Source organism: Marmota flaviventris, chromosome 17, assembly GCF_047511675.1.
Source record: "Marmota flaviventris isolate mMarFla1 chromosome 17, mMarFla1.hap1, whole genome shotgun sequence".
NCBI lineage: Eukaryota > Metazoa > Chordata > Mammalia > Rodentia > Sciuridae > Marmota > Marmota flaviventris.
In genome coordinates, this window is record NC_092514.1 from 58,448,329 (window position 1) to 58,467,641 (window position 19,313).

General features: G+C 38.9%; 1 protein-coding gene and 1 long non-coding RNA gene across 2 annotated transcripts; one reads left to right on the forward strand and one right to left on the reverse strand.

Moving 5' to 3' along the window:
• Nucleotides 1-245: 245 nt before the first annotated feature.
• Nucleotides 246-744, reverse strand: LOC139702381 (uncharacterized). The gene is made up of 2 exons (XR_011705016.1): nt 700-744; nt 246-581 (listed from the first exon to the last, which is right to left on the reverse strand). It is a non-coding gene; the product is annotated as an uncharacterized lncRNA (long non-coding RNA).
• Nucleotides 745-802: 58 nt separating this feature from the next.
• Nucleotides 803-16,652, forward strand: Ccdc43 (coiled-coil domain containing 43). Its single transcript, XM_027947293.2, has 5 exons — nt 803-1,034; nt 8,638-8,725; nt 9,963-10,098; nt 11,984-12,042; nt 14,851-16,652. The coding sequence occupies exons 1-5, from the start codon at nt 831-833 to the stop codon at nt 15,036-15,038; spliced, it is 675 nt and encodes a 224-aa protein (XP_027803094.2). The 5' UTR covers nt 803-830; the 3' UTR covers nt 15,039-16,652.
• Nucleotides 16,653-19,313: the final 2,661 nt, after the last annotated feature.

Below are 19,313 nucleotides of genomic sequence, written 5' to 3' on the forward strand. Positions count from 1 at the left end.
GTGGCTTAGTGGTTAAGCACCCCTGGGTTTTAATCCGTTACCCCCTGCCTCCGAAAGAAATGGGGGAGGAGGGAAACAAACCAAAACCCAAAGTGCAGATAATAAAAGCATTTTCTCACAGAGTTGTAGAGAGGATTACAAGAGATAATGCATGAAAAGATCTTAGCACAATGCCTGGCGGAGGATAAAGTAGCTCTAAAGGTATTCCTGTGTAAACGTGGAACCAATGAATAAAAGAAATAAAATTAAGGTGCCTGTACATTTATTGAGCACATACTATTTGTTGGTCCTGCAATAAGTACAGCACGACGACTGTATTGAAATAAATTAAGAAAGGGTTCTGGAGCTTATGTTTTCAGGGAGTGGGGCTTGGCGTGGAGAAGGTGGCAGGAGTCGGTAGCGATGGTGGATATTCCCGGTAGAAGCAGCAGGTCCCTGCTCAAAAGCCATGGGAGAGTGGGTGGCTTAGCCTACGAGGGCTCGTGCAAGGGCAGCTCGATGAGATGGGAGGAAGCGCTGGAATCGACGTTCAGGTCCAGTCCTGTTATTAGCCCCGTGACTTTGGCCAAGTTACTGAACCTCTGTGAACATTCACAGTTGAAAAAGAGTCTGTTAAAGATACTCACCTGCCGGAGTTCCTGTGCGATGGACTGACAGTGTGTAACCGAACACGCGCTTTGCTAGGAAGGTAAGAAATACCGAAGCAGAGGTCACAAGCCCGGAGCGCGGAGGCGTGGGCTTCCTCTCCGGGCATGCGCGCTGGGCCCGCGGCGCGGCCCGTCAGGCACTGCGGTAGGCACCCTGGGGGCTGGCAGGACCCTGACCCCAAGATGGCGGCGCCCTGCGAAGTGGCCGCGGCAACCTCCGGCGAAAGTGATGGCGGGGGTGGGGGTTTTGGATCCTGGCTGGACCGACGGTTGGAGGCGCTGGGAGTGGACCAAGCCGTTTACGGTTCCTACATCCTTGGTGTCCTGCAGGAGGAGGAGGAAGAAGAGAAGTTGGACGCTCTGCAGGGTATCCTGTCTGCTTTTCTGGTGAGTAGCCCGGATCCATCCTTCAGCCTTAGGCCGGCATCGGAGGATCCCAGTCAGTACTTCGCATCCCGCTACCCCTACCCGGCGTAACGAAGGCTTAGTGGTGTCACCTGGGAGAAGTACATTTCTAGCTCTACGCTACGGATGAAGGAGATTGCTCCTAAACCAGGTTTTGGGAAGCTTGAAGGTTGCAGGTGCTTCGAGAGGAAAGTCTTTCCCTTATTCCTGGGAACGAGGCCCTCTCGGATGCCTGTGGGTAAGTTGCAGAATGTTCTTAGGAAGGCGCTGGGATGTCTAAAATGAGAGTTTTAGCTAAAACGTCTACAAACCAATTCCATTCCCATCCATTTAGTGTTGAGAGTGGAGAATAAAATGTTCTTGGGATGTTTGTTTACCCTGGGAGCAGTACCTAGGGCTGTCCCATGACAAAAGCCTGCAGGAAATCTCCTCTCAGGTTCTTTCGGAGTAGGAGGCCAAAAAAGGTAACCTCGTGCTAAGGATCTTTTCATGGCAGGTGGAACTGAAGCAAATGTTGTGCTTGAATCTTTACAATATTTAGAAATTAAGTAATCGGGGTGTGTGTGTGTGTATGTGTGTGTGGGGGGAGTGATTAGAAAAAAATTAAAAAGATAAAAGTTTGTATTTAGACTCTTAGAAGCAAATTGATTCAGAAATGTTTACTTTAAACTTTTTACCTGTAGTAAATGATTAAAATGTCCACTTTTCCAATCTGATCATTCTGCCTTATCCCCATTTCTCTCACCTCCAGCACACAATTCTTAGATGACGACTCTAGAGTAGATTGGCTACAAGTGCTGTCTGGCTGTCCATCAGATTTTTTTAAAATACAACAATCTCAAGACTGCGGTTGTAGCTCAGTGGAAGAGGGCTTGCCTAATGTGTGTTTGATCCTCAAGACCACATAAAAACAAGTAAAATAAGTGTATAAAAAGTACAATAACATTATTTAAAAAATAAAACCGGGATGCTCAATATTCACCTCTTTTAAAAAAATAAGATAAAATACAACAATCTCAAAGATAAAATTTATTTGTGTCATCACTAAATACTATATGTAGACACTAGAGTTGTCTCTGCATTCATGGTTTAGAAGAGATGTTGGAAATTGGACTACTACTGTGAAAGCTGCCAGTTCATCAAAAGCATTATTTTTTTCTTGGTAAGTGCTTAAGTTTGTACAGGTTTGTAGAATGAATTCATTTGTTATTTATTTATTTTTTTTTAGATGTTGATGGACCTTTATTTTATTAATTTATTTATATGCGATGCTGAGAATTGAAGCCAGTGCCTCACACATGCTAGGCAAGCACTCTACCACTGAGCCACAACCCCAACCCATTATTTGCTATTCCTTTTTTTTTTTAATTTTTAAAATATTTTTTTAGTTGTAGATGGACACAATACCTTTATTTTATTTGTTTATTTTTTTGTGGTGCTGGGGATTGAACCCTCACCCATGCTAAGCAAGCACTGTGCTCTGAGCCATAACCCTGGCCCCCCTCATTTGCAAATCTTCAAGCCAATTTTAAACAGGGACTGTTTAAAAAGTGAATAAGGATAAGCATGCTGACACACGCTTGCAATCCCAGCTGCTGAGAGGACTAGGGTGAGAAGATTGTAAAATAGAAAGAGGCCAGGCTCCACAATTTAGTAAGTCACTGTCTTAAAAACAAAAAGGGGGCTGGATGGCTCAGCTGTAGAGTGCTCGCCTCGAATAAGTGGGACTTGGGTTCGATTCTCAGCACCACATAAAAAGTAAAGACATTGTGTTGTGTCCATCTACACCTAAAAAAAAAAAAGGCTAGGAGTGTAGCTCAGTAGTAAATCCATGGGTTCAATCCCCAGCACTACACACACAGACCAAAAAAACAAAACAAAACAACAACAAAAAAAAAACAAACCAGAATCAAAAGATACTATGAAAATATAGATAGAAATATGTATATATGTATTTTATAGAGAAGTATAGAAGGCAGGAAACATTTTTTTCAAATACAAGAGTATTTTTGGAGGTGGCACATGCAAGGAAAAAATGACTTATACTTGATGGAAGTGCAGTTCATTCTTTGGCACATGGTTGAAATATAACAATAGTGTAGGTATCCCAGATCCCTCTGGCAAGAACCTCTTTGAGTCCCAGAACCTGCTCGGGCAAGATTGGCCCATAAAGGGGAAAGCTATAGATAGCACAATTTGTAAGGCAGCTTGGTAGTTCAGTGGAAATTCAATGTAGTGTTTTTTGTTTTGTTTTGTTTTGAGGGGAGGGGGTTCTGGGGATTGAACCTGGGATTGATTTACCACTGAGCTACCTTTTTATTTTTTGATACAGGGTCTCACTAAGTTGCTGATTGTTAGTAAGAACTTGACATAGACAACGCTATTTTGAAACACATCCTCCCTTTCAGAATAAGAGTCACCCCAGACAATATTCCATCATCATAGAAAGGAACCCCAAACAATATTTCATCATCATACAAAGAAAGGAAATTGTTATCTGGGATTAATATCCTGAAAAATATCAGGTTTGACAGGAACAGTGACCACCTCAAAGATAAGAGTTGAGGACCACAAGGACCCTTCCCTGGAAACCCCCTAGCAACAGCCTAACCCCCAAAATTCCCCCACTCCCTCATACCCCTACATCTATCCAAGGCTATAAATGGAAGATGAGTCTCAGTCTCCACTGGGCCCCCCTCCACAGGTTTGTCCCAAATAAACCTGTTTTACTATTGAGCTGCCTTTCCTTTCTATTTCCTTCATTTAGTTCTTTCTTTATGCTGAGGGCCTCACTAATCTGTTGAGGCTGGTTTTGAACTTGTACTCCTCCTGTCTTCGCCTCCTGAGTCACTGGGATTATTGGTGTGTTCCACCATGCCTGGCTGAATACATTCTTTTCTTATACCCTGACATTGCAGATTATAGGGGAAAAAGAACAAAGACAAGGAATTTTTGTTTTTGTGTGTGCTGGGGATTGAACCCACGGCCTTGTGCATGCAAGGAAAGCACTCTACCAACTGAGCTATATTCGCAGCCCAGAATTTTCATTTTTATTTCCAACTGAGAAATTTCTAACGACTCCATGAAAATGTTGTTAAAATAACTTGGGCTGGGCATGGTGGCATATGCCTGTAATCCCAGCAGCTCAGGAGGCAGAGGCAAGAGGATCTCAAGTTCAAAGCCAGCCTCAGCAATTTAACAAGACCCTAAGCAACTTAGTGAGACCCTGTCTCAAAATAAAAAATAAAAAGGGCTGGAGATGTGGCTCAGTGGTTGAGCGCCCCTGGGTTCAATCCCCAGTACAGCGCCCCCTTTTCCCCCAAAACAAAAAACTTTGGTACTTTGCACTAGCTCCTTAACCAGCCCTTTTCATGGTGTCATTATTTGAAGCTATGGCTCTATTGGTAAAGGGAAACGTGTTTGCCTCATACTTTTTGACTTTTTTAGCAGACACTTGATAGAAAAGGCAAAGTAATTTAGAAACAGAGTTGGTTCTTTGTGTTTCTATGTTGTTGCATAAGCTGCGAAAAAAAAAAATTTCCCCCCATTTCTTGTTATTGAACCAGCATTGCACACATTAGGCAAACACTCTACCACTAAGCTACATATCCAGCCCAACAAAATCATTTTTAAGGTTGACTTCATTGCCCTGTCCAATTCACATACTAGTTTAATTTTCTTCTATATAGAAACTGACTCTGGGAAGAATAGACCAGGAATCATAAAGTGAGACAAGGTTCTTGTCCATAAAACATGAGGAGCATCTTTACAGAACAAAAAGAGCCAAGAAATATGGTTTGTATTAAGCATATAATTCAAAGTGCTGCTGTCAGTCAGTCAGTCTGGCAGCATATAGTGCCAAAGGTCCCTGACTTTTGTGTTACATTTCTTTCTAGGAAAAACAAAAACCAGGGCCAAACCAAGTTGCCAAATTGGGCTAGGATTCAATATTAGAAATGATGAAATTTGTTAGCAATAATTTGAGGTAAGATTCAAGAATAGTGGGCTGGGGATAGCTCAGTTGGTAGAGTGCTTACCTTGAATGCACAAAGCCCTGGGTTTGATCCCCAGGGCCAGTAAATAAATAAGTAAAAAGTAAATAAATCCAAGAATAATGACAGAGGAAGTAACAATAAATAAAAGCTTTCTATCATCTTTTCTTTTATTCTACCCAGTAGTACTTGCACTGATTGATTGATTGGTTCATCATATTTTTATTGATGGATTACTGTATGCCAGGTACTACCATTACTACAAAAGAGAAATTTCTACCCTTCTGGGGTTATAATCTAGAAGGAAAAAGTTTTCCCAGTAAATTATAGTGCAATGTTAGAAAACTGATAAGTGCTAGGGAAAAGGGGGCATTTTAAGAAGATCAGAGGTGCAATAGAGGGTAGGTTACAATTTTATGTAGGATAGTTAGGGGGTTATGTTTTATGGCAACTGTTTATATACCAGCCTCCTAAATTGTGTATGAAATCAGGCGCTATTTTTCATTCATTTCCTGGTTCACATTTTAGTGTGTTGAACAAAGCAGGCACTTTCTGAATGAATAAATGAAAGAATGGATAATTGAACTGCTTTGGTTTAGGTGAGGAAACAGGGAATAAACCAGTTTGTCCTCCAAGAATATCCTTTTTATTTGGCTCTCCACTTCTTTTCTAATCCTTTTTTCTTTCCCTGTTCCTTTGCTTTCCCTGCTGGAAGGTCTATGAATTATGGAAGCTCTGACCCAAAGAAGTTTCTGTGTGTCTAGCTCATGCAGTAATGGTATAGGAAAGAATCCTTTGTTGATACAAAACAAGGATATCACAATTAGTCTTGTTCTAACTTTTTTTCTTTAGGATAGCATAATACAGTGGTAAAGAGTATGGGCTCTTAGCCAGATTCCTTGGGTTCAAGTCCTGTTTATTATTTATATTTTTGGGGGGTGCCAGGGATTGAACTCAGGGACCCTCTACCACTGAGCCACATTCCCAGCCTTATTTTGTATTTTATTTAGAGACAGTCTCACTGAGTTGTTTAGCACCTCGCTTTTTGTTGAGGCTGGCTTCGAACCCAAGATCCTCCTGCTCAGCCTCCTGAGCTGCTGGGATTACAGGCGTGCGCCACCATGCCCAGCTTATTATTATTATTATTATCTTTATTTTGGTACTAGGGATTAAACCAGGGGCACTCAACCACTGAGCCACATCTCCAGCCCTTTTTTATGTTTTATTTAGAGACAGATTTTTGCCAAGTTTCTTAGGGCCTCACTAAGTTTCTGAGGCTGGTTTTGAACTTGTGATCCTCTTCCCTCATCCTCCCAAGTCACTGGGATTATAGGCATGTGCATCCACCTTAAGTCCTCTTTAATCCATTATTACTTGTATGACCTTGAGCAAGTTACTTAACCTCTGTACTTTGGTTTCCTCATATATAAATTGAATAACAGTAGTAATACTTTATGTAATTGTTTTTTTTCTTAACATTTATTTTTTAGTTGTAGGTGGACACAATACCTTTATTTTATCTTTATGTGGTGCTGAGGATTGAACCCAGTGCCTCACACATGCTAGGCGAGCATTCTTCCTCTGAGCCACAACCCCAGCTCCTACGTAATTGTTTTAAAACTTGAGAATTCTTTTTTTTTTTTTTTTTAACTTGGAATCTAACTCAGGGGCAGTTTACCACTGAGCTACATTCCCAACCTTTTTATTTTTTGAGACAGAATCTCACTAAGTTGCTTAGGTCCTTGCTAAGTTACCGAGAGGCTGTCCTTGAACTTTTGATCCTCCTGTCTCTGCCTCCTAAGCTGCTGGGATTCAGGCATGTGTCACTTTACCCAGGTGCAAATTGAGGTTTTTTGTTTTTGTTTTTGTTTTTTTTTGGGGGGGAGGATACTAGAGATTGAACCCAGGGGCCCACAACCACTGAGCCACATCCCCAACCACATTTTTTTTTTCTATTTTGAGACTGTCTTGCTTAGTTGCTTAGGGCCTAAGTTACTGAGTCTGGTCTTGAGCCTGTGATCCTCCTGTTTCAAGTCTCCTAAATCTCTTGGATTACAGTTGTGCACCCCCACAACACCTGGTGAATTGAGAATTTTTATGTAAAGTTTTTAGTACAGTACCTAGCAGATGGGGTAAACACCTAATAAATGTGAACTCTGATACCTTGCCCTGTGAAGTAGAACAGGAAGCTGGTGAAGGCAGACACAATGAACATGGAGAGAATGTTTATATATATATATATATATATATATATATATATATACACACACACACACATACATATATATATATATATATATATATATATATATATATATAAAATTTATTTTTAGTTTTAGATGGACACAATACCTTTACTTTATTTACTTTTATGTGGTGCTAAGGATTAAACCCAGTGCCTCACACATGCTAGGCAAGTGTTCTACCACTGAGCTACAACCACAGTCCCAAGAATGCCCATATTTTTGAATGCCTATGCTTTGCCAAGTAGAGTAGGCTCTGTATGCACATTTTTATTTATCCTCACTAAAATCCTGGGAAGATGTGAAGTTCAGAAAGTTTTGCTCATAAGCCAGGCAGGGTAGTGCAGGCCTGTAATCCCAGCTACTTGGAAGGTTGCAGACAAGTGAATCACAGGTTTTAGGCCTGTGATTTAGCAAATTCGTATCTCAAAAAAAAGGTTTAGGGATGTTCCTCAGTGGTAAAGCATTCCTTAGTTCAGTTTTTTTCTGAACCAGACCTAAAGAAACTTGCTCATAGATCTGGAATTCAATCCCTGGTATCAAAAAAAAATTAATAATAAAAGATAAGGAGAGCCGGGCACGGAGGTGCACATCTGTAATCCCAGCAGCTCTGGAGGCTGAAGCAGGAGGATCTTGAGTTCAAAGCCAGCCTCAGCAACTTCGAGGTGCTAAGCAACTCAGTGAGACCCTGTCTCTAAATAAAATACAAAATAGGGCTGGGGATGTGGTTCAATAATTAAGTGCCCCTGGGTTCAATCCCTGGTACCCCGCCAAAAAAAAAAAAAAAAGTAAGGAGAGAGTGGGGAAGGGAAAAGGGGAGATGCTGATGACAAGTAGAAAATTTCACTGAGACAAGAAATAAGCTTTAATGAGCTGTGGCACAGAATGGTGAATAAAATAATAATGTATTTCAGAATTGCTGAGAGTAAATTTTAAATGTTTTCACTATAAGAAACTGACAAATATGTAAGATTATGAACCTGTTAGTTTCATAGTAACATGCCCAATGTAAACATATATCAAAACATCATATTGTATAACATTTTTTAAAATTAATTAATGAATTTATTGTTTTGAGGATGAGGACTGCCCTGAGCTGGTGGGAATCTTTTACCCTGGAGCTTGGCAGGATGGAGTAGGTGCTCTTGTCTAGCAGGTGTGGATTTTTGGGACAAACGCACCGAATTCCTTCTGTGCCCATAGAGACATATTCTGTGGCTCCCAAAACCTTCCCAGGATCTCTTCTCAACTCTGGCAGGGAGAGCTGTGCCCCCTGCATAGGCCTTTTTAAGATTGCTGTTGTTTTTGAGAACTCTCTCAGAAAATTAATCAATCTACTTTTGCAACTAGGAAGAAGATTCGCTCCTTAATATCTGCAAGGAGATTGTGGAACGATGGTCTGAAACTCAGAATGTTGTCACCAAAGTGGAAAAAGAAGGTAGAGTTGGCGTTTCTGTGTGGCATTTTGGTTTGTGACCTCAAGGGTCCTTTCTAAAAGCCTTACTGTACAGCTCTTTGGGAGAGAGTGTTTCATTTTCTCCTTTGGATTCTCATTCTTCCTGAGATGATTTATACTGGCGAACACTTGAGAAGCCGGATTTCCTTTTCCTTTTGCATTTGTCCATTTAGCCTGACCACAGTTACCTTCATTGTGGTTTTTGCTTTCCTTTCATCCTCTCTCCACAGCACATATGGGTATATATTTTTCTTACCTCCCATCTTTTTTATGTTCTCTTTTCATAACACAAATTATGGTTGGGATTTTGGTTTATTCAGCTAAATCATTTACCCTTTAAAATGTAAAATAAATGTGCTAATATTTTAATTAGTTGCAGAAAACTCAATTTATAAAAATCAAACTTGAGAAGAATCTAAACTACATCCTTGGGGGCTGGGGTCGTGGCTCAGTAGTAGAGCGATTGCCTAACATGTATGATGCACTGGGTTCGATTCTCAGCGCCACATATAAATAAATGAACAAAATAAAGGTCCATCAACGTCTAAAAAAAAGTGTTTAATAAATAAACAGATAAATAAATAAATAAATACTTCACCCTTGGTTTTCAGTTTTTCCTGTACATTAGAATCACTTGATATACTAGGGTTGGACTCCAGGTATTGGTGTTTTTAAAAAACTCCTCTAGAAGGTTCTAATGTACAGCCAGGGGTGAGAGCCCCTACTTTGCACCATTGCTTCCTTTCCTTCAGGATGGAGAACTTAGTAGTTGATCTTATTTTAAAATAAGGCAAAATATTTTTAGTTCAAGCATTGTACTTGGCACAATTATAAAATTGAAAGGGATCAGCCTTAGTTGATTCTGGAGTCTTTCTTAGGTTTCTGGAATAAGAGAAGAGAAAATTGCCTGTTTAGAAGAAGCTTGTCTATGCTTCTAATGCAGTGGTTTTCCACCTTTTTTTTTTAAGCAGCCGAATCAACGTATAAATCAAATAAAATCAGGGCTGCTGTGATTGAAGATGGATGTAAGACTTAAAGCCTGGCCTGCGTGGCCTTTCCTTTCCTGTCTCACATGCCCCTGAGGCATGTTCTTTGAACCCTAGGACCTTTGAGTCAGCAGCTGCCAGTGTCTTTTACAAGCACTGCCCTGGTGAGCTGGTGGTTGGGTGAGCTTGTTTTCTGTCATACAAACGTGTTTTCCCTCTCTTCTGCCTCCCAGATGAGGTACAGGCCATTGCCACCCTCATTGAGAAGCAGGCACAGATTGTGGTGAAGCCCAGGATGGTGTCGGAAGAGGAAAAACAGAGAAAAGCTGCCCTGCTGGCCCAGTATGCTGATGTAACAGATGAAGAGGAATATCCTTTCTGGAATCTCAGCACCATTCCCTGAGGGTGACACCAGAAGTATTGACGGTTTACAGTGCTCTTTAGGAAATTGTTAATCACCCGCCATAGTTTAATTTTCTTCTCTAAAATGGCAAAGATCTATGGCCCTTGATGGATATGAGAAATGAGTTGGAATAGTTGATACTGGAGATAAATATGTACTTTGGTGCTAAGGAATGAACCCAGGACCTCATGCATGTTAAGCATGTACTCTATCACTGAGCTACACTCTCTGCCTAGACTTTTATTTTCAGAAGTACATTTCTGAAAACTCAGTGTAAATAATGCCTTAGTGAACCAGTATGTTGTGCTTTCAGAAAAGAAGATATAGCTGTGATTCCTTATATTTGCATGTACGTGTGTACTGTCACATGTATAACCCATCTTTCTTTTCTTTTCCAGTCAGTAAAGACACTGATAACACTAAGATGATGAGTGATCACAGGCATTCAGAAAATCAGTGGCAAAATCAGGACTAGAACCTGGATGTCTTTGGGTGAAGGATATCCTAACTTAGGAGCCATTTAATTCAAATCTTTTTAATGTGACCATAGTTAAAAGTAAAGCCGAATCCCTAAACACTACCAAAATAAATTAGAATCTGAGTGTGGGAACTGTACAAAAAGAAAGTAGTGTAAGTAGGGGCAGATTTAGTTCCCTGTAAATTTGAAATTTATTTAGGAAATGCTTAGCTTACAGAGCCTACTTGAATGAAGTATGTGGCTCATTATACAATAGACATCCTCCCAGAAATATCAGCTGGCTAATCACTATTTAGGAAAGAATACTTGGGTGCTTTGGAGACAGTTTCTCTTATGCTTTTTCCTCACAACTTTTCTTACTAGGGTTAGCAGAGTATGGTTCCAATGATAAATAAAATCTCAGTTCTTGGGTTAGAATAGAACTTTATTTTTTTCCCCCATTGGAAAAAAAAAAACTTTTAAGCTGGGTACAATGGTTCATGCCTGTGATCTCAGTGACATAGGAGGCTGAAGCAGGAGGATGTCAAGTCTCAAAAAATAAAAAGGGCTGGAGAGGTAGTTCAGTGGGAAGTGCCCCTCGGTTAAATCCCCAGTACTGCCCCCCCACCCCCCCCACCCCATCCCTACCCCCGCCAAATAGGGCTGGGGATATAGCACATGAGTAAAGCACTTCTGGGTTAAATCCCTGGTTCCCTCCACCAAAAAAATAAAAAGAACTTTTAAAGCATTGATTCCCCTGGAGAATGTGTTATCACATGAATTTCTGGGCTTTATACTCCCTCCCCAGAGTTTCTGATTAAGTTGGTTCAGATTGGAGCCCAAGAATTTCTAATAAGTTCCCAGGAGGCCTCTGTAAATAGCCCTTTGAGAACTATTGTTTTAGAGGTCATTTCATTGTCTCCTGGCTTTCAGATAATGTGACAGTCACCCAGATCAACTTAAGTTTCTTTTTCGCCTCCAAGAAAAAGAAGGTGCTGTGGAAGGTGCCATACGCCCGTAATCCCATTAACTCAGGAGGCTGAGACAGGAGGATCTTAAGTCCAAGGTCAGCCTCAGCAATTTGGTAAGAACCTATTTCAAAATAAAATAAAAAGGGATGGAGATGTAGTTCAGTGATTCAGTGTCCCTGGGTTAAATCCCCAGTCAAAAAAAAAAAAAAAAAAGAATTGTAAGAGAAGCTTAGAACAATCTTCCTCTTCCTAAATTGAGATTTCCAAAGATGAATCTCTGGGGTTTACTATCACATTCCGGACAAACGTCCTTTTTCCATTCAGACAGCTTTTCCTCTCCACCAATCTACAGAGTATTTTTAAATACTGAGTTGGGATGTGTGAACCTTTGTTTTCCATCCAGTTTTCCTTAACATCACTTACTGAAGCAGATGAGAAGGATGATTCAGGTGCCACCACGATGAACATTGGTTCAGATAAATGTATCCTTCTTTGTGTTTCTCCATGGAATTCTCTTGGGCATCAATTTTTATTTTGTCATTGCTAGTACTTCCCGTTACCTGCAGGAACTCATGCCAGCATTGGGAGTACAGATGGTCAATTTATCAAGCATATTCCTCAAAGAAAAAAGTTAACAAGTACTGTTTTCTTTTTTTAAAAATTTTATTTTTAGTTGTAGATGGACACAAAACCTTTTATTTTTATGTGGTGCTGAGGATCGAATCCAGTGCCTCACATGTGCTAAGCAAGTGCTTTACCACTGAGCCACAGCCCCAGCAAGAAGAATTTCTAAGGAAAAATGAACATCTGTACTCCCTGTGTGCAGCTCTGGGTTGCCTACCATTATGGAAATAATTAAAATAATATTGAAGTTTTGTGTTTATTCTCAAAAACTTTATAATTTCTTGGAAAGAGAACAGACTGAATACTAATAATATAAACATATTGAAACATGTGTTGAGAAAGGTTCTGACCAACAGAATCATTTCCTAGAGAAGATGGGTTTAGAAATATATCTTAAGCCAGGTGGGTGATGCACACTTGTAATCTTAGCAACTCAGGAGGCTGAGACAGGAGGACCGAAAGTTTGAGGCTAGCCTCAGCAACTCAGATAGGCTGGGTGTGCTTATAATCAGTGGCTTGGGAGGCTAAGGCAGGAGGATCACAAGTTCAAAGCCAGCCTTAGTAACTTAGCAGGGCCCTAAGCAACTTAATGAGAGCTTATCCCAAATTATAAAACCAGCTGGGGATGTGGGAATGGTGCCTGCTTTCAATCCCCTGTACCCCCCTGCCTTCCAACCAAAAAAGATAAAAAAGGACTGGAGATGTAGCTGAGAGATAGAGTGCCCTTGGGTTCAATCCCCAATACCCGTCCTCCAAAAAAAAAAAAAAATCTACTTTAAGCTGGGTGTGGTGGTACTTGCCTGTAATTACAGCTACTCTGGAGATTGAGACAGGAGGATCACAAACTTGAGGCTAGAATGGACAATTTTTAGTGAAACCCTGCCTCAAAATAAAATTTTGAAAAAGGGATGGGGAGGCTGGGGATGTAGCTTAGTGGTAGAGTGCAGAGTGGTAGGTAGCACACAGAAGCCCTGCATTCAGTCTCTAATGCCATAAAAAAGAATGTGACCTCCCCCCCCCCCCCAAAAAAAAAAAGGGGCAGGGGCATGTAATTGGGGATATAATTTGGTGGTAGAATACCACTGCATTCAATTTCCCAATACCACACACACACACAGAAAATTTACTTATTTCGTAGTGGGAATTGAACCCAGGAGCACTTAACCACTGAGCCCCATCCACAGCCCTTTTTTATATTTTACTTTGAGATAGGGTCTCACTGAGTTGCTTAGGGCCACGCTAAATTGCCAAGACTGGCTTTGAACTCGTGATCCTCCTGCCTCAGCCTCCCAAACTGCTGGGATTACAGGCATGCACTAGAGGGCCTGGCTGAAAATTCATGATGAAGATATGATGCCAGGTACCTTGGCGCATGCCTGTAATCCCAGTCACAGGGGAGGCTGAGATGGGAGGATCGCAAATTCTGAGCCAGCCTCGGTAAAAGTGAGGCACTAAGCAACTCAGTAAGACCCTGTCTCTAAATAAAATACAAAAATAGGGCTGGGGATGTGGTTCATTGCTTGAGTGCCGCTTAGTTCAATCTCCAGTACCTCCCCACTCCAAAAAAAATGAAGGGTTTGGTATAGATTGTCAGAGAAGGGGAAGTTAATTCAGAGAGACCCATTTATTTTTGGTGCTGGGGATTAAACCCAGTGATCTATTACTGAGCCGTACTCTCAGCTTGAGACTCATTTGTTTTAAAGCACTAAAGAAAAAAAGTCATATTTTAAGAGTGGAGAGAAGCTTGTCTAATATTAACAGGTTTTGTTTTCAAAGTTAATAAGTAGTATAGTTTTTGGCCAGTTATTTTCTGTTAAACATTTTATATTTCTTGTAATTCAGAGTTGATGGTTATTAGAATATGGATTTCACTTAAGCTTTAGTGGCCTAGGGAAAAAAATCAAATTGATAAAATTTAGTAAGGTTAAACCTTTTAACTCTTTTCAAGCATTTTAAAGTACATAAACATTTTCCAGTTAAATAATGTTCTCCTCACTAACCCTAGATACTCTGCAGTGTTCTGCTATTAAGTACCTATTCCTAGGCTGGGGTTGTGGCTGAGTGGTAAAGCACTTGCCTAGCACGTGTGAGGCACTGGGTTTGAGCCTCAGCACATAAAAATAAAGGTGTTGTGTCCATCTACAACTACCTATTCCTGAATGAGCATTCACTTTTTTGTGTGTGTGGTGCTGGGGATTGAACCCATGGCCTTGTGTATAGGCAAGCACTGTAACTGAACCATATCCCCAGCTCTTGAGCTCTGATAAATATTTAAAAATTCAGATACTGAATGAGATTTTTTTTCTGAGGACATTTTAATTTTAGATCTTCTATAATTAATGATAGCTTTAGGATTTCCACTAGACCAAGGATAAACACAAGGATGGTTTTGTTTTGGTACTGGGGATTGAACTCAGAGGCACTGAACCACATCCCCAGCCCTAATTTGTAATTTATTTAGTCCCTCACCATCGCTGAGGCTGGCTTTGAACTCACAATCCTGCCGTCTCAGCCTCCCTAATCAATGGGACTACAGGAGTGCATCACCATGCGACACACAAGGGTGGTTTTTTAAGACTAGGAATAGATAAAGGCATTCAGGACTCAGCAAGAATGAGGAAAGTTGTAGTTGTGACCTGTACCTTTATCCCTTAACTCACCTGTAGCTCTGTTTCGAAACACCAATGTAGAAGATGTCCTCAATGCTCGGAAATTGGAGAGAGACTCACTTCGGGATGAGTCCCAAAGGAAGAAGGAACAGGACAAGCTGCAGAGGGAGAGAGACAAACTAGCCAAGCAGGAGCGCAAGGAAAAGGAAAAGAAAAGGACACAGAGAGGGGAGCGAAAGCGATAACCCTGGCCTGTTCAATTCTTCCCCTGCTTCAAGAACTTGATGAAAAGGAAAACTGGCTTTGCAAATGTGTATTTAAGAGAAATGAGAAAACATTGCATAGTTCTTTCCCAAGGCATTTCCCTTTTGTTTACATGGTCAAAAGGAAAATCACAATCACTTTTAATTACAAAAATGTGCCATGTTTTGCTGATGTGGATGATCAGATAATTATAGTGAATGTCTGTACCAAAGAGCTGCAATTGGGGCAATCTTTATATTTTAATACTGAAGTTCTGTGCTCCTTTTGGCTCCTTTTTTTATAAAATGTCTTCCCTCACCTAATTTTCCTTGAATAAATAGTAGGATTCAGAAAGCTAACAGTTAGGGTTTTCATCTGGGAGAAGAAACATGACCGTTCCTCTGAGATGAAAAGTGCAAGTGTAAATTACTTCAGAGGTAATATTTACTCCTAAGTGTAGATAGTTTTATGGCTGATATATAAAGCTAATCAGGAAGCTAGGTGGTGTGGTACACACCTGTAATTCCAGCTCCTGGGGAGGCTGAGGCAGGAGGATCACAAGTTTGAGGACAGCTTGGGCAAATTAGACCAGTCTCAAAAAAAAAAAAAAAAAAAAAAGGCCTAGAGACTCACCGCTGGCTTCAATCCCCAGTGCTTCCAAAATGAAAAACCCTACTTGGATTGGATTTTGTGTTACATGACAGAAAACTAAGAAAGTGGGAAGAAATTATTAGGAGTGTTTTTAAGATCTGAGATCTTTTTTAAAGAAAATTTCAACTGATGGGATAAAAAAGTATCTTTAAGATAGTTAAATATTTTTCTTCATATAGGCTGTGACATTAAGAAGGATGGGTCAATATTGAGTTCAACATTATCATTGTTAAGCTAGATTCATTTTTTTTATAATCATGAATTCTCTTGAATGCCAGTAGAAATTTTAACCCCAATTTTCCCTAAAACATGAATATTAAGACCTGGTAACTCCTGATTAGAGAAACTGGAGGAATTGCCCTTTTAAAGAAACACTGGAAATCTTGCTAATATAAAAAATACTTAAAGAGTGTACATAGTAGGTGCTTAACAAATTTATTGAATGAATGAATGGGAAAATTGCCTGGGAGAGTCAAAAGTGAGCAAGAACTCTCCATTTCTACCTTTTTCACAAGCCACATTCAATTATAAATAAGGCTCTTCTCTACTTGACTTCAGGCAATAGTAGACCGTAGAGAAGCCTAAAGAGCATTTTTCTCTCATAAGACAAAGTAGATATTTTATACCACGAGTCAGCAAACTACCAACTGCAGGGCAAATTTGGCCATCTTTTTTTGTATGGTACAAACTAAAAATGGTTTTTACATTTTCAAGAGGCTATAAGATAAAGAACACATGATAAAACCTGAATTATTTACTGTCTAGCCCTTTCAAGAAAGTTTGCTGACCTTTGTTTTATATCATTAACTATGAGATTAACAAAAACTTTTATCTTTGTGCAGAAGGTTGAAGATAAAAAGCATGGTTAAGGAAAAGGAAATTATGTTACCTCTTCATAAAGTCCTCTAACCATGGCATTGCAAAAATAACGACATTTTTTAAAAAATAAACTTTATTTAAGTCACCATCTTCTGTCTTATTCTGATTCTTTCCAGCTACCCATGGAAATGAACTCTGTCATTTTATCCATGGATTTGTGAAGGGTACTTGTTTTAATTTAATAGTTCTTTCTTCTGGGACTCTTATGTATGTTACAGTTAAGTGTACATTCTAATGCTTAAAACCGAAAAAAAAAAAAAAAAATTAGTTCAGTAGGTTTTGAGAAATGTTATCCACTTAACTTGGGTGCTAATAAATCCTTTACATCTAAGTCTAAAATGATTGATATCACAAAGGGAAAATTTAAACAACCATATCTTTTAGGGTAAAATTGAATTTTAGGTCACATTTGGGATTTTAGTCATTACATTCCTAACCCTCCAAAATGTTATAGTAGCAAATTATTCAAGCAGGAAGAATACTGATACAATAATTGAAGGTAATTTCATATTCCTTTTTTAAAAAAATTCTTTTATATTTTTCTTTGTTGATGGACCTTTATTTTATTCATTCATTTATATGCGGTGCCAAGAATTGAACCCAGTGCCTCACACATGCTAGGCGAGCGCTCTACCACTGAGCCCAATCCCAGCCCCTAATTCCTTTATATAAACTTCTTCCATTAAAAAATAAGTATACCAAATTCCTTTGGCTTATAAATGGTGGGAATATCATCTTTACAGATCACTTCAAATTTTGTAATTGATATTTAGAAATGCAATGAATAAGAACCATCCATTAGAGGGTATACAATTGAAAGGGACAATATAAGAATTACCTACTAGGTGACTTATGATTTAGCAAAATTTCAAAGAAATACTTTTCAAGTGTTTTGTAATGGACCGGGGTATATTTCTCTGACCACTGTCATTTTTATTCTGGTTTGCCTGGATTAATGGGCAGAGTAAAAGTTTATATTTGAAGGGTCAGGTGAGATCCAACTATATGAGTGGGAGTAATCTACCAACATTATTACATACATGTTAAATGAGAACTTAAGTTCTTATCAGTTAAATGAAATTCAGTTGTTTTCTGACATGAATAACTGTGTATGTAGTATGTTAATTGAACCTGGGGCCCTTTACTACTGAGTTACATCCACAGCCCTTAAAATTTTATTTTGAGACAAGAGTCTAAATTGTTAACCTTGTTATTTTCCTGCTTTGGCCTCCTGGACAGTTGGGATTATAGGTGTGTGCCACTGTGCTCAATTTGGCATGAGTAACTTTTTTTTTTTTTAGTACTGGTAATCGAACTCAGGGTCACTTAACCACTAAGCCACATCCCAAGCCCTTTTTTTGTTTCAAGACAGGGTCTCACTACATCTGTAGGGCCTCCATAAGTCACTGAGGTTAGTATCAAACTTGCAATCCTCCTGTCTCAGTCTCCTGAGCTGCTGGGAATACAGGAGTGAGCCACAGGGCCTAGCAACATAAGCAACTCTTAAGGTTAATAACTAATACAAATGTAAAAAAAAAAGAAACCAAATATTTTCAACAAAGTAATTTATTTCTTCCTGAGAGACTAAATTCAGTACAATATTTGTTTTCAGAACATCCAACATGTCTTAATGTCAAACTTAACCACTTTCTGTGCAGTGACTGTGGTGGGGTGATCTGTTTTATTTTACTGCCTTCAATGTAATTGATTTGGGTAGTTCTAAGGCATATCAGTGATCAAAATGTTTCTCCCTACAGTTACTCCTGCATTCTCAATCAGTTTCTTCCGCACATCATCTAAAGAAAATTTATGTGGTGTGATTACACTCTTTTTTTTTTTTTTTTTAAATATCAGGATTTCTAAAACTAAGGAAAACACCAACATTTAAAACATCAGTATTTCTAGTCAAGGATATAATCAATTAAATTTCATCAGTACATTATATTATAGTTTAACTCATGTAGAAATGTTAAAACCCAAGATCTCCTGAGTCACATAATACCAACAATTCATATTAATGAATAAATTACTTGGGTTCCATATAAAGATATTAAGTGATGAGAAACAGAAAAAGCCAACCTTTCAAGTGCTCTTTTTTAAAAAAATACAGAAGCAAACTAAAGAACACAACTACACAAAATATACACTAACCAACTGCAAACTAAACTAGTTAAAGATTAACCTTAAAAAAATACATTTTAGAACTTCGTGATACCCTCATAAAAGACAGCAAACTAAGGGTATTAAAACAATAGTCATTATTTTAGTTACTGTGCATCAAGTCTAAAAGATCCAGATAAAGGAAATGTTTTGTTTTGATTCAATTTAAATACTTTAAAATTGGAAATATTTAATAATTGATAGTAAAATTAAATTTTAAAGAATATACACAAATGATTTGAACAGGTTTTATATTCAGTAACTTGCATGGTTTTTACACTGGCACTTTTATCACTAATTTAGGAGAATCAGATGCATTTCCCTCCATATAGACACTTAAGATTTCAAATTTATAAATATGGTAGTTATTTTAAATTTACATGAATATTGGGTTTGTCCTTGTTTTCCTTTGTTTCCTAGGTATTATCCAGTTTTGTAAGGAAAACACTTTTATATCACAATCAAAATTTGTCTTGGTTACTAGACTGTATCCTTAATTGGGTTACAGTCATTTAAAGATTCATTATTTGGAATTATACTAAGGCAGAACTAAATGAAACTTATCTCCTAGAAGAATTTCATATTTG